We start from the raw sequence: 15,112 nt of genomic DNA, 5'->3' as shown, positions 1-15,112 counted from the left end.
ATATGAGTTTTATAAGGCATGTTGATCATGTAATAAAAAAAGGTCGCACTGCATATCATTACTATCAATGGTTACTGCGCAAGCGTAATGGTCTAAGCAAAAATGTGAAATTGACAATTTATAAACAAGTCGTCCGACCAACAATGGAATACGCTTTCCCCGTATGGTCATTTATTTCTTCCCACCAAATGGAACGCATAAGGATATTAGAGCGTAAAATGTTGACACATTGTCTCGGCCTTAGATGGCGTTTGACGGAACAAGGGTACTATATTAGTCCATCAATCAGGAAAATATATAACGAAAGCAAAATCGAACGTTTCGACAAATTTTCAATCAGATTGGCCATTAATTGCCTGTCTAAATGTATCTTCCATCCAAATCCAATGGTAAACAATCTAAAAATAACTATAGATGAAGTTAATAGTATTAAAGAAAGAAAAGGTTATCTACCAGCTATGAGCCTACTATGTCTTTCAAATGAAGGTTCCTTATATAATTCTATGGGAGATTTGATATTCTATCATAGAAGATACAAATCTTATAATACAGACAACCTAGTTTATAGGACCGACCAATAAACACAGGTATTCCACCATTGTAAATATTGTAAATATAGTAGTTAAGTTTATGTAGTATAGTTTTCTTTAGTTTCTTTAGTTTTAAGTAATAAGTACAACTTGTGTTTTTATTCCTTTTTCACAAGAAAGCTATATAATTATCTTAAATTTTAAACAATAATCGAACGGGCTGGCCTTACACAAAGTTCAAATATATCAACACAACAAATGTAATTCTAGATAAGTAGGTAACTACGTTAGAAATAAATCATAACTTAATTAGTCTTAAGAGACCTATGTAATGAATTGAATCTGGAAATAAATATGAATTGAATTGAATTGCTAGTTAAAACATTCGTTCTTGTGCTTTCGTGAAGTGTTAAAGTGAATTAAAAAAAAAGTGAAAAATGACTGGTCGCGGTAAAGGTGGAAAAGGCTTGGGAAAAGGTGGCGCTAAACGTCATCGCAAAGTGTTACGTGATAATATCCAGGGCATTACCAAGCCAGCTATTAGACGTTTGGCTCGTCGTGGTGGTGTAAAACGTATTTCTGGATTGATTTACGAAGAAACTCGTGGTGTTCTGAAAGTGTTCCTGGAAAACGTTATTCGTGATGCTGTCACCTACACCGAACACGCTAAGCGTAAAACCGTCACTGCTATGGATGTCGTCTACGCTTTGAAGAGACAAGGTCGTACTTTGTACGGTTTCGGCGGTTAAATATTTTCTTGACGCTATTTGGAGAAATCTTTTTTTACAACAAACCAATCGGTCCTTTTCAGGACCACAAAAAATATTAAAAAAGAGATACTTTCTTGTTGAAAATTAATTATTATTTTTTTTAATAAATATACTAATAAAAATTATAACTACATATATTAAATGTTTAAAAAATTTCCTTCCCTTACCTTTTCCGATTTTTCAAATATTTTTAATAAATTTGAATTTTATTCTAATAGTATTATCCATTTTATACCACATTTCTTTCCAAAATCATATTTTTTCCTTTCAATTATTTCCACATACCAATGCCTGTTAAAATGCCGTCGGCAATACGCATTACTAAATGCCTTTGGTTACTCATATTATGTGTGTATACCATAACTACACATACCCTATACATGTATTAGTACATAACGTTAAATTAAAATTTACTTCATCATTTTCATTACAATCTTATTTAATTTCGCTAAATTTCTATCAAAAAACAAAAATTTTCTTCCTTCGAACATATTTCCATATAAAAATGCCGCCGTCAACTCGCATTTCTAAATGCCGTTGCTTGTTTGTTCATATGCTTGCTTGCTTATATTATGTGTGTATACCATAACTACACATACCCTATACATGTATTAGTACATACGTACGTTAAAGAACAACAAGCAATGCCATGACTATTCACATCAGTGTTTTAAATTTCAAAAAATAAAAAAAATTCAATACGTTCTCATTTCAAGAAAATTCATTACAAAAATAAAATTATTTTTAGTAAATTGTACAATTTTTTTTATTTATTTTTGAAAATATTCGTAAAAAATTTATTTAATTTTTTTATAAATCGAAAATTTGTTATTTTTTTATTTTTATTTTATTTATTTTTTTTATTCAATTAAAATTTACTTCATCATTTTCATTACAATCTTATTTAATTTCGCTAAATTTCTATCAAAAAACAAAAAATTTCTTCCTTCGAACATATTTCCATATAAAAATGCCGCCGTCAACTCGCATTTCTAAATGCCTTTGCTTGTTTGTTCATATGCTTGCTTATATTATGTATGTATACCATAGCGTCACTTTATCTATGCATGTGGTAGTATTTTGTTAGTCCATGATACTAAACAACGAACCAAACAACGATGTGAGTACGATGTTCATATTGAGTGGAACATTACAAAAATAATAATTTTAATTAAAAAATAACATAAATAAATAAATTTAAAAAATTAAATTAAAAAATTAAATTAAAAAATTAAAATTTAAATTAAATTAAAAAATTGAAATTAAATTAAAAAATTAAAATTTAAATTAAAAAATTGAAATTAAATTAAAAAATTAAAATTAAATTAAAAAATTTAAATTAAATTAAAAAATTTAAATTAAATTAAAAAATTAAAAATAAATTAAAAAATTAAAATTAAATTAAAAAATTGAAATTAAATTAAAAAATTAAAATGTAAATGTAAATTAAAAAATTAAAATTGAAATTAAATTAAAAAATTTAAATTTAAATTAAATTAAAAAATTTAAATTAAATTAAAAAATTAAAATTTAAATTAAATTAAAAAATTTAAATTAAATTAAAAAATTAAATTTCCAATTTAATAACGTAATAATTTTTTCTAAACAAATTTAAATTTATTTTCCAAAAAATCCAAAATAATATTTTCATTTTTGTGTTAAAATATAAAATTTTATTCAACATTTCTTTCCATTTATTTCATTTTATTTTTCAAAACAAAAAAAAAAAAAAAAAAATCATAAAATCGCTTCTCATTTTCTAAAATTTTTCCAAAAATTTTCATTAAAAGTCCGTATAAATTTCATTTTTATTTAATATTTTTGATTTTAATATTTTCTAATTTTATTAAAATATTCCTATTAAATTCATTTTTCAATTCCATTTTTTCTTCAAACTTCTACCAATTTCATTTTTATTTTCGTAATAATTTTTTCGAAACAAATTTAAATTTATTTTTCAAAAAAAAAAAAAAAAAAAAAAATGTTTTCATTTTTCTTCTAAAATGTAAATTCTTATTCAAAATTATTTAATTTGTAATTTATTTCATTTTATTTTTCAAAAAACAGATAATAAAATCGCTTTTCATCTTCTAACAATTTTCATTAAATGTCCCTATAAATTTCATATTTTTTTCATTTTAATTTTATTTTTTTAATTTTATATTTTCTATTAATTTCTTTAATTTCATTCAAATTTTTCTATTTCATTTATTTTTCAATTCCATTTTTTCTTCAAATTCCTACAAATTTTCATTTTATTTTCCTTATTCTATAATTTTATTTCAACTACACAGCCTTTCCAATGCAAAAAAACTCTTTCAATTCTCCTCTTTTTTGCCTTCCCAAAATAAAAGGCGGTAGACGATTTCTTACAATAAAATTACTATGTGTGTGCGTGCGTGTGTGTTTTTGTGTTTGGTGGTTATTTTTTGTGAGTCATACAAGCCAGCTGTACTACTGATCAACAGGAATAACTGTATTCTTCTTCTTCTTTCTTCTTCGTTTTAAATTGCCCCTTGCAAAAACAACATAACACAAGCATGCTTCTTCTTCTTCTTCAAAATACCTCGAACTATAACGGCAAACAACAACAAATTTTAAGCAAACTCAAATGTGACTACAATAAATGTATTTCGTCTCATAAAAGACAAATATGCTGTAAGGAGAAAAATTTATATTTTTTGGATTTTTTTTTATTTTATTTTTAATAAATGTAACTAATGAAATAATATTGTTTGAAATGATTTTTTCTCTTTTTAAATATTTTTTGTCGCCCTGAAAAGGACGGATTGGTTGATTTTGTATGGATTTTTTGTGTTTTATACGATGGTCTGTATTCACTCCATAATACCTTTCGCAATAATTTAGGCTTTCTTTTCGGTCTTCTTGGGCAAGAGAACAGCTTGGATGTTTGGCAATACACCACCTTGGGCGATAGTAACACCAGACAACAATTTGTTCAATTCTTCGTCATTACGGATGGCCAAACGATGAATACGACCGACGGGGAATTGAAGACCAGCACGATTGGAACGGGACTTTGCCTTTCCCTTAACTTTGCCACCTTTACCACGACCAGACATTTTCACTTTATTTTATTTTTAAACACTTCACTTAGCACTGAAAAACACAGAATGATAAAAATTGCCTTGGCACCCCGTAGTATTTATACTTTTCTCGCACACACATTACTATACTTAGGGGTGTGTAGCTATGTATTATACATAGCAGCTGTGACTACCTGAAATTGTTGAACATTTTAATCTACAAATATGTAGTTGGCTGCCCTTGTATTTTTATTCTGTGAACAGTGTTAAAAGTGTTTGTGTGATTAAAAAAAATTAAAGTGAAAAATGCCTCCTAAAACCAGTGGTAAAGCAGCAAAGAAGGCCGGCAAAGCCCAAAAGAACATCACCAAGGGCGATAAATCGAAGAGACGTACCAAGCGTAAGAAAATATTTTAAAAGAGATCAAATTTTTGTTGAAACCATATTTATGCATTTTTAGTTAATAAAGAAAATTTTTAAATAAATAAAATTAAAAAAAATATTTTAAACCATATTTTTAATTTTTTTTTTTTCAGAATATTATTTTTCATAAATAAATTATATTTTATCAAACCAACATTTTTTTCTTTCGTCTTTTTTCATTACATATATTTTTTTTTTTTTTCAATAAATACCAAAATTCTAAAAAAAAATTAAAATTCCATATTTTCACTGAAAATAATATATTTCCATTCATTTGTACTAACTCACATTGCCTTATGCCAACGCCGTTGCTTGCTTTGTTAGTCGTTGCTTGTTTACTTGTGCTATATGGGTATAACAACATATCGCACAAGCAGTCGTATGTGTGTATGTATTGGTGCGATTTTAGTTCGTTGTGCTATAGTAGACATCAGTGCCATACGAACGAATATGTGAATGGGCAACATCTATGTACAAGCATTTTTTCTTCAGTACAGCAAAGGCATATGACAAATATGAAGTAGGGAGATTTTTTGGCGGGAAAAAAATTAGTGGTGGAATTCTTTCCAAGGAAAAATATGTTTAAAATGGTGATTATAAATTGTTGATGAAAAATTAATGAAATTCAAAAATTTTAGAAAATATTAAAATATTTAAAATAATCCATTTGTGGCGTCATTTTGTGGAATGTCCATAAATAAACAGGCACACTTTTACCTAATACTATAATTAGCAAAATCTTTTTTTTTTCTCCTAAAATTAAAACACATGTGGATTTTCTCATTTATTTAGGTAGTAGTAAAAATAATAAAAGTAATTTGTTTATAGTATGAAATAAATATTTTGTCTCTTTTAGAATTTAATTTGTAGCCCTGAAAAGGGCTGTTAGATATTATGTTTTCGAATATCGAAAAAATTCTTGACAAAGTAATTTTTGTGGGAAAAATTACTTCTTGGCGGCGGCTTTCTTGGCAGCTGGCTTCTTTGGCGCTGCGGCTTTTTTGGGCTTAGCAGCGGCTGTTTTTGCCTTGGGTGCCTTTGGTTTGGTGGCAGATGCTTTAGCGGCGGTCTTTGCGGGTTTTGCCTTAACTGTACCGGTTTTCTTGGCAGCCTTGGCCTTTGTTTTGTCAGCCTTCTTCTTTTCAGCGGTCTTTTTGGCGGCAGATGGTTTTTTGGCAGCTGTCTTCTTTTCGCCGGCAGCCTTTTTAGGGGCGACCTTCTTCTTATTTTGTTATTGGTCGAGCCGTATAACATAGGTACATCGAAAAGATGAGAAGTGCATAGTAGTCAATTGGTATATTTTTCGAATTATTGTGTGGAAGCGTGTTAAATTTTTTACAAAAGTTTTCGGAGAAATAAATTTTTTGCGAGGAAGCTTAGAAAATTCTCGAAAAAGATATTTTACATTTCGAAAGTATAGATTTCAGGCTTCATTTTGCAAAAGATTTCATGTAATTATCATAAGCCGTTAGCGAGTTATAGACGTTTAACTTCAAAGATTATGAATTTGAAATCACAAATTTCTAACTAAATTTGGAAAAAATCCAAAAAATTTTGAAAATTTTCGTAAAATTTCTTTTTGATAATATAGCCTGATATGTTTACTTTAGGATAAAACAAAAATATTGACCAATTTTACATTTTCTATGTGAGAAAAAATTAAATTTATTATGTGGTCTATGACAGCAGAAATCCTCTTGTTGGCATATTTTCAATGAAGAAAACTTTTTCTACAAATAAATTTGAAAGCTCAAATCTTATTAACTTTTATAAAAATTTCTTAAAAAACATTTCAGAATTTGTATATTTACACCAAAATAAAACATTATTCATAAAAAGTCATTAATTGTTTGGAAAAGTTAAAAATTCCTTACAATATCATATACTACCAGTGAACGAACATTCATCAACAAACGGCAATTTTTTTTTTTTTTCAAAATAACATATTTTGGCAAAAATAAATTCATTTTAATTTAAAAATATTCTAAAATAATTTATAAATCAGTTATTTATTAATTTTCCATATAATTTTGCCAAATTTTGGCAAAAAAAAATATATTAAAAATAATTTCGTTTTTACTATTACCTTTCATGGCAGAGCAGAGTACAAAGAAATTTCATGGAATTAAATATAAAATTACATAGAATTTTTTTTACATGGTAGAAAATTAGCTGGAAAAGAAAAAACATGCATATTTCATTCTTCATTCATGGGGATGTTTGCTGTAAAAAAAAAAAAAAATATTGAGGGGAAATTTTTTTCGCGCCAAAAACAACATATTGCATTTATACATAAGAGGATTTTTTTTTGGAAGGGGAAAAATGGAGGGAAGCATTTTCCCGCCAATTTGGAAAAATGTGAATAGAAAACAATTAAACAAACAATGTGAAAAAAATTTCATCATGTGACAATTCAAAGGAAAAATTTTAAATAGAAACAAAGAAAAAAAATAATAATAAAATAATTTAAATAATAAATCTGAATAATTAAAATTTTAACCAGAATTAAAAAAAGAAAATAATTTCTTACGAAATCAAAATTAAAATGAAAAAAAAAATAAAATAAATTAAATAGAAAATCATATTATGAAAATGTTGAGAAAATGTATGAAAAATCATTTTTAATGAAAAGAAAAGGAAAGCGAAAAAAATTATAATTTCAAATGAAAACATAAATGTTTGGAAATTTTACTCGAAATAAAAAAAAAATAAATAAAAAATCCTATATTCCTATCAGCCTCAAATAAATTAAAACAACGTAAAAAACATTTTTATTTAATAAAAAAATTGTAATAATAGTAAATAATTTGTTAAAAATTTAATCTCTTTTTTAATATATTTTGTGGTCCTGAAAAGGACCGATTGTTTTGTTGTAAAAAAATGAGTTTTCAAAACGTCAAGTAAATTAAGCACGTTCTCCACGATCTGGTAACGACGGATTTCACGCAAAGCGACTGTACCGGGACGGAAACGATGAGGCTTCTTAACACCGCCGGTGGCTGGTGCGCTCTTACGAGCGGCTTTAGTGGCCAATTGCTTACGAGGAGCCTTGCCACCAGTCGATTTACGGGCAGTTTGCTTAGTACGAGCCATTTTTCACTTTAATTTTTTTCTTTTCACTTCACTAGGTATGCACACAAACACTGTTAACACTGTAATAACTCGGGAACCGCGCCAGAAACGAGTATTTATAGAAAAGCAACATTGATGCAGAAAACAACAAGTAAACAAGACGGAACAACATACCGAACATCACAACAAATGAATAATGACGAGATGCCAATTTTCAACAATGAAGTCGAAAGTAGCCCAACGCAATCTAATAAAAGTAATATTAATAAAGGTAAGGTCAGCCCACCACCTGTATTCAAAATATATAATGTTAGTTCTAAAGAAATATATAATAAATTATTAGGATTATTAGGTCATAAACATTTTAAGACCGATATAGTAAATAAAAATATGATAACATTAAAAGTATTTAAAAAAGAAGATCACAGCAAAGTTAAAGCAATGCTTTCTCAGTTGAAATATTCATTTTATACCTTTACTCCTAGAGATGAAAAACCAATATCTCTAGTAATTAATAACCTGTCAAGTGAATATGAGGAACAGGAGATTATAAATTATTTTAAAGAAATAGAAATGAATGTTAATATAATAAGAGCAATTAATTTAAAAAATAATAAGTGGGTTGTACAGCTCTCAAAAGATTCGAATGTTAAGGCATTCAGGAGGCAAAAATATATTTTTAATGGTGGAATTCATATTGAAAATTACAAAAGCAAGGGAGTAGTACAATGTAAAAATTGTCAGAGAACAGGGCATGTTGCAAATAATTGCAACATGTCTTATAGATGCTGCAAATGCAAAGAAAGTCATGGACCAGGTGAATGTTTAATTCCGCCAAAAGAAAAAAATACTGCTGAAATTATAATTACAGATAGTGTTACAGGACAAGTTAGAAAGCAAATAGGTATGACTGTGCATTGCGTCAACTGCAAAGCCGATGGTCATGCAGCTAGTGACAAAAATTGTCCAGTTAAATTAAGAATTAAGGAGAAAATTCAGCGTAAATATGAAAATTCAATAAAAATTTCAGATAATGAAAGGGCACCTGCTATGACTCCAAATTTGTCATATGCAAATGCATCCAAATTAAATCAAGAGGTAGGCAAAAATAATGGAATGGCATCTTTTAAAATTTTTAACGAGGACTGCAAGAAATATATAGGCAAGGATATGCTAACAACTTTAAGAAAGATAGACGAATATGCCAAAAATAGAAAACACCTAGTCACAGATGAAGAAAAAGCGCAAGCAATCTTTGGTTTGCTATTAGAATTAAGATTGAATGACTAATTTAAAAATAATATTTATAAATGTTAATTCAATAGTGTCTAGACATAAAAGACACTATTTAAACTTATTTATTACAAAAAATAATCCTGACATTCTACTATTAGCAGAGCACAAGCTCTCTAATAAGCATTTATTACAAATAAAGAATTATAAAATTTTTAGGCAAAATAGGGTGGATGGCCGTGGAGGTGGAACGGCCATATTGGTCAAAAATTGGATTAAAGCAGAGCAAATTTATGCCAATTTAGGGGAACTTGAGGGAACAATTGTAGAGGTTAAGTCTCTTCATCATAAAATAATAGTTATGGCTTTATATAATAGACCACAAAACAAAATTTTATCAAATGATCTAGTCAATATAGGTAATATAATAGGAAATGATGAGGCAATTATTGGGGCTGACCTAAATGCGAAAAATCCATTATGGGGAGGAAATATTTTTAATGCAAGTGGTCGAGTATTAGGCGACTGGTTAGATACCTCTCCTAATATAATAATTAGACCTACAAACCAACCAACAAGAAGTTCATTTAATTGCCATTCTTACATAGATTTTTTTATTACCACAACAAACATAGTCACGTTAGCATATGATCCATCAAACTGTGTAGACACGTTAGATTACAATTCAGACCACAAAGCAATAGTTATAAATATCAAATCCAATCAAATAGAGAGACAACAGGAAATAGAAATATATAATTTTAAGAGTTTTAACAGGTCAAAATTTAATAGAATACTAGTAGAAAAACAGAATGAACTAAGTCTTCCAATAGATAGAAATGCTTCCAAGGCCGAAATTGATGAGGAGGTCAGCAAACTACATCAAATAATAAATCATGCCATGGATTGTAGTATGGAAAAAATTAGGCCCAAATATGGAATGATGGCAGAACTACCTCAAGAAATTCTAGATCTAATTAAAAATAAAAAAAGAATTAGAAGAAGAAGATTTAGAGTCCTAGACTCCACAGAATATAATACCCTCGGTTCAATATTGAAAAGATTAGATAAAATAATAGAAGAAAAAATTAAAATATTTGAAGAGGAATACTATACGGAAAAATTAAGTAAAATAAATTGTAATGGCGACATGTTCAAAAAAGTTAAGCAATTCTGTGGAGCAAAGAAGAGAAAAATGCATGATCTTGTAGATGAAAATGGAAATAATATTACGGACAATACAAATAAAGCTAATTTAATAGCAAATGAATTTGGAAAAATACAAAACTCTTGTAATTTTCCAATAACAGAAAATAATAGTGAACAAAATAATCCGGTTGTTAACTTTTGTAACGAGTTAAAGGCAGATGGTAGCAACAATAGTATAGAGAGACAGGGTATTAAATTTTTAAAATCAACTGATATAGGAATTGCACTAAGTAGGTTAAAAAATAAAAAGAGTAGTGGTAATGATGGGATACCAAATTTTATACTAAGGAAGATAAATAAAGAATTTTTTAACAATTTTGCAATTTTATTTAATCAATGTATTAATATAGGCTATTTCCCAGAAGCATGGAAACATGCTAAAATAGTACCAATTCTTAAACCAGGTAAAGACCCAACATCTCACAAAAGTTACAGACCTATTTCACTCCTATCAAATATTGGTAAATTATTAGAGATGTTTATTTTGGATATTCTAAATGAGCACATAGAAAATAATAATATAATAAAAAATTATCAGTTTGGTTTTAGGAAAAAACATTCTACAACACAAGCACTGATAGTTTTAGCAAATAAAATCTCACAGGGATTTAATAATAGAAGTTCGACCATAATGGTAAGCCTCGATTTTGAAAAAGCCTTTGACACCGTGTGGCAAGATGGTTTATTAACAAAATTAACAAACACATATAATTTTTCGCCATTAATAGTAAGACTATTGAAAAGTTATTTAGATAAGCGGTCTTTCTCGGTAATGATAGAAAATAAAAATTCCAATAACCACACCATAAAAGCAGGAGTCCCTCAAGGATCAGTGTTAGGTCCAGTGCTTTATAACCTATACCTAGCCGATTTACCAGAGCCCGAAACTGGCATATCACTCATTACATATGCTGATGACATTTTAATTGCGGCCACCCACCCTAGAGCCAAAATTTCCCAAAATAAATTGAATAATTATTTAAATGAGCTGCAAGAATATTTTGAAATATGGAAGCTAAATTTAAATATAAATAAGTGTAAAACTATAACAATCAAAGGCAAAAAATCTCGTTTGTACAAAAATTGTAGAAAATTTAAGCCAAAAATAAAAATTAATGAAACCATAATAGAAAATGTTACAGATCTGAAATATTTAGGAATAAATTTCGATGAAAAATATTCTTTCCATAAGCATGTACAAAATGCCATGAGAAAAGCAAAGGCGGCATTCTACAGTATTATACAGGTGCTATACAGAAAAAGGGGATTGAGCACAAAGATAAAATTGTGTCTGTATAAGCAATTAATAAGGCCAATTATTTCGTATGGATTTCCCATCTGGTTTGATATATCTTCGACACAAATGGAAAAAATCAGGGTTTTTGAAAGAAGAATGCTCAAATATTGTTTAAATTTGAGAACTACTAGAACAGACGATGGAAACTTTAAAGCTCCGTCAAGAAAAAAAATATATAACACAAGTAAAGTTGAGCGCGTAGACAAATTTATGATGTTGTCAGCCTTAAAAGTTATTGAGAGTTGTACAACCCATGAAAATCCATTAATAAACAATTATATAATTGATACTGATAAATTCACCAGATATGTACAAAATGATGGTCACCTTTCGCCAATGTGCTTAATCCATTTAAAAAACAACAACATGATTTTCAACAATGAAGAAAAAATACTATTTTATAATTTAAAATACGGTACAAGGTACATAAATGAAAATAATTTTGTATATAGCACAGATCAATACTGAATTTAATAAATTTCAAATCATTGTAAATATTGTAAATAGTAGTTTTAAGTAGTGTAGGTAGATTTTAAGTGTTACTTTTATTAATGAATTACATTTTATTTTATTTTCTTTTGTTTAGTTTTCATTATTTAGTATATAAGATAAAAATAAACAATGTATTAAAAGTTTTTATTCCCTTTTCTTTTAAAATTATAAAAAACCGATTGACATAGTCAAATTAAAATAACAATTTATAAATGGGCTGACCGAACCTTGCATTAAATTTTAAATTAAATATTCCTAGAAAAAGAGTAACTCTGTTAGGAACAAATACTATTATATAAGATTTAGTCTTAAGTTGCTATATGTTGTAAAAATTATATGGGAAATAAAAATGAATTGAATTGAATTTGTAAAATTATTACCGAAAATATAATTATGAATTGAACAAAAGAACAAAATGAATACTTTGTATTGAAGAGTAGACGATAGACACCTTTTTAAAATAAGGAAGTAATTATAGGCAATAATGAATTTATTTTAATTTAGATATCTAATTTAGATATCTGGCATACTATAATAAATTTTCTAATAGTTCACTGAGCATTGATGATTACGTTAAAGAATATATTCGAAGTGAATTCAAATACCTTTTTCGAAGTTAAGCTATATAAAAACCTTTACATAAATAAGTCATTAAAGTCATTCATGACTCTCTCTCCGAACCTTCGGAACCCCATCAAACCTTGCACGCAGTGATTTAGTAAATATACAAAAATTCAAAATCCTATTATTTTTGCACTTGTCATTCATAAGTTATTAGAACATGTTTTAGCATGTTGTACATCATAAATTACCCATATGCAATTGTCAACTCAACAAAAGGTTATAAAGTTGTTCGGTTATTATTTTAAATATAAAAAACAAAAATTGTGTAAATTCACACTCATTACTACTCAATTATGTATGCGGAAGTTTGTTGACCGACGCGACACTGTCCTGTTTGTGCATTTGGCTAACTTGCTAACTTATCCTAAAAGTATGCTTGACATGATTAATTAACAATGCATAACGAGCATCCTCTGTTAACATCTTAGACGAACCCTTTTTTGTCATTACCAAGCGTGCGTATTTGGACTACCGGTCTATCCCAAAAAAGGACTTCGACAACAACAACTGAACTGAAAATGTTCCATACATGGTTGTCAGTTAAATATAATACCGGAAAATAAATAATGCGATTAACTTTAAATGTCAAATCTATTTTGTGAAATTGTTACGGGAAATATATAAAAAATGGGTTTAGAGTTTTTGAATACCATTATTCGATGTAGAATTAAAGTTAATACTTTAATAAGGCATTGGTTGCTTTATTTTTAAAATTTTGCGGCATGGATTTATTTGAGGGCATTTTAGAACACAACCAATACTAAATTTTATTGTCACTTAACTTTCGGTGCTGTGAAAAGGCGTTAAGTTTGGCGGGACCAAAATTGTTATTACAAAAAAAAAAAATAAAGAAATAAAAATTAATTAGGAAACGAGATAGACCAATGGCTCCTTTTGAAAATATGCATAGAATAACTTTCTGAGTCGATTTATGCATGTCCGTCAATCCGTCCGTCTGTTGGTGTTAAATTGTAAACAAAGTACTGGTCGCATTTAAGATTCAATTTGCATGAAATTTGGTACAGCTCATCTATTTGGCCTAAGGACCAACCCTATTGAAATTGGAAAAAAATCGGATCAGATCTAGATATAGCTTCCATATATACTTTCGTCCGATTTAATGTAAATGGTGTACTAAAGTCCCTATATATCTTTCGATTTGCTCTAAATTTTGCACAACGTACTGAATTGGGTCTGGAATGATGAGAGTTAAGGTTTGTGATAATTGGTTTATATTTAGATATATCTCCCATATTTATTTTCGTCCGATTTTATGAAAAATGGTACACCAAATCCCCTATATTTCTTTCGACTTGAACGAAATTTGGCATAGCGTACTGAACTGAGTCTAGAATGATGTTACCACGCGTTTCGGAAAATTCCATTCAGATTTAGATATATACAGGGTGAGATGAAAAACTGCAACCAAATTCAGACTGCTGTCATTTCTAAGCCACTCATCCGAAAGCTGTTAAAATTTTTCCAGTGGCAGCTCATTACATTGTTTATAAGCGTACAAAAGCATTTTGGTAAGAATTTTTCAGAAAACAAGTTATTCGTGATGGAACAGAAAGAAAATAGACTGAAAAGTGCTAAAGAGCATGGCCGAAAGTGGTGAACTGCCGAATTTGGTTTTCTTCGATGAGAAAACATTCGTTGTCCAGCAGTTTGTAAAGAAACAAAAATGATCGTGTTTACTTGCCAAAGAGGTCAGCTGAAAATGTGAACCTTCGGTTGGCCACCAAACTCAAGCGCCGGCCATGGTGATAGTGTGGGCCACCATAACAGCCGATGGTAGCTCTTCGCTAGTATTAATCGAATATCATCAGAATAAATGCTGAATATTATCGCGAAAATATTCTGCCTTGGGCACGCAAATATTTTGGCCGCAGACCTTGGACATTCCAACAGGACCATCCTGAGTGCGATGGTGGACGCGCCACCCAAGAATGGTTATAAAATGAGATTCCTCGCTTCATTTCCAGCGAAAAATGGCCACCAACATCTCCTGATACCAATCCGTTGGACTATTGTGTCTGGAGTATTTTCGAAAGCAAGGTTGGCACTAAAAAATACCAAAGTGTCGATCACCTCAAGCAAGCGCTTCGCCGAGAATGTGCCAAAATACCGTATAGCAAAAATCGGGCAGCGTGTGATTGTTTCATTGGCCGTTTGAAGGCCATAATTCGCGCCAAAGGTGACCAATTCGAACAAATCTAAACTTATTCTAAAATTTGGCGCTATTTCCGACATTTTTACTTTCATTCAAAAAAAATTAAAAAAAGTGTAAAAATTATGGCGCTTAACTTTGCTGCGGTTGTTTTTATCTCACCCTGTATTTTCGTCCGTTTTTATGTTAATGTGGCACCAAAGTTCCTCTGTATCTTTCGAATTGCACGAAATTTAACATAGCGT

At 29.0% G+C, this 15,112-nt stretch overlaps 3 protein-coding genes across 3 annotated transcripts; 1 reads left to right on the top strand and 2 right to left on the bottom strand.

The window, feature by feature from the left end:
* Positions 1-934: 934 nt before the first annotated feature.
* On the top strand, positions 935-1,340 carry LOC133323709 (histone H4). Its single transcript, XM_061532630.1, has one exon. It carries the CDS (start codon positions 968-970, stop codon positions 1,277-1,279), a length of 312 nt encoding a protein of 103 aa, XP_061388614.1. The 5' UTR covers positions 935-967; the 3' UTR covers positions 1,280-1,340.
* Positions 1,341-4,136: 2,796 nt separating this feature from the next.
* LOC133323711 (histone H2A-like) lies at positions 4,137-4,441 on the bottom strand. The gene has a single exon (XM_061532632.1). The coding sequence runs from the start codon at positions 4,381-4,383 to the stop codon at positions 4,165-4,167; it is 219 nt and encodes a 72-aa protein (XP_061388616.1). The 5' UTR covers positions 4,384-4,441; the 3' UTR covers positions 4,137-4,164.
* Positions 4,442-5,716: 1,275 nt separating this feature from the next.
* LOC133323710 (histone H1.1-like) lies at positions 5,717-7,863 on the bottom strand. The gene is made up of 2 exons (XM_061532631.1): positions 7,693-7,863; positions 5,717-5,971 (listed from the first exon to the last, which is right to left on the bottom strand). The coding sequence occupies exons 1-2, from the start codon at positions 7,861-7,863 to the stop codon at positions 5,717-5,719; spliced, it is 426 nt and encodes a 141-aa protein (XP_061388615.1).
* Positions 7,864-15,112: the final 7,249 nt, after the last annotated feature.

This window comes from Musca vetustissima, unplaced genomic scaffold (assembly GCF_032173495.1).
Source record: "Musca vetustissima isolate MV318-11 ecotype Yass unplaced genomic scaffold, APGP_CSIRO_Mvet_v1 utg252441, whole genome shotgun sequence".
NCBI lineage: Eukaryota > Metazoa > Arthropoda > Insecta > Diptera > Muscidae > Musca > Musca vetustissima.
This window is presented reverse-complemented; position numbering and strand designations above follow the sequence as displayed.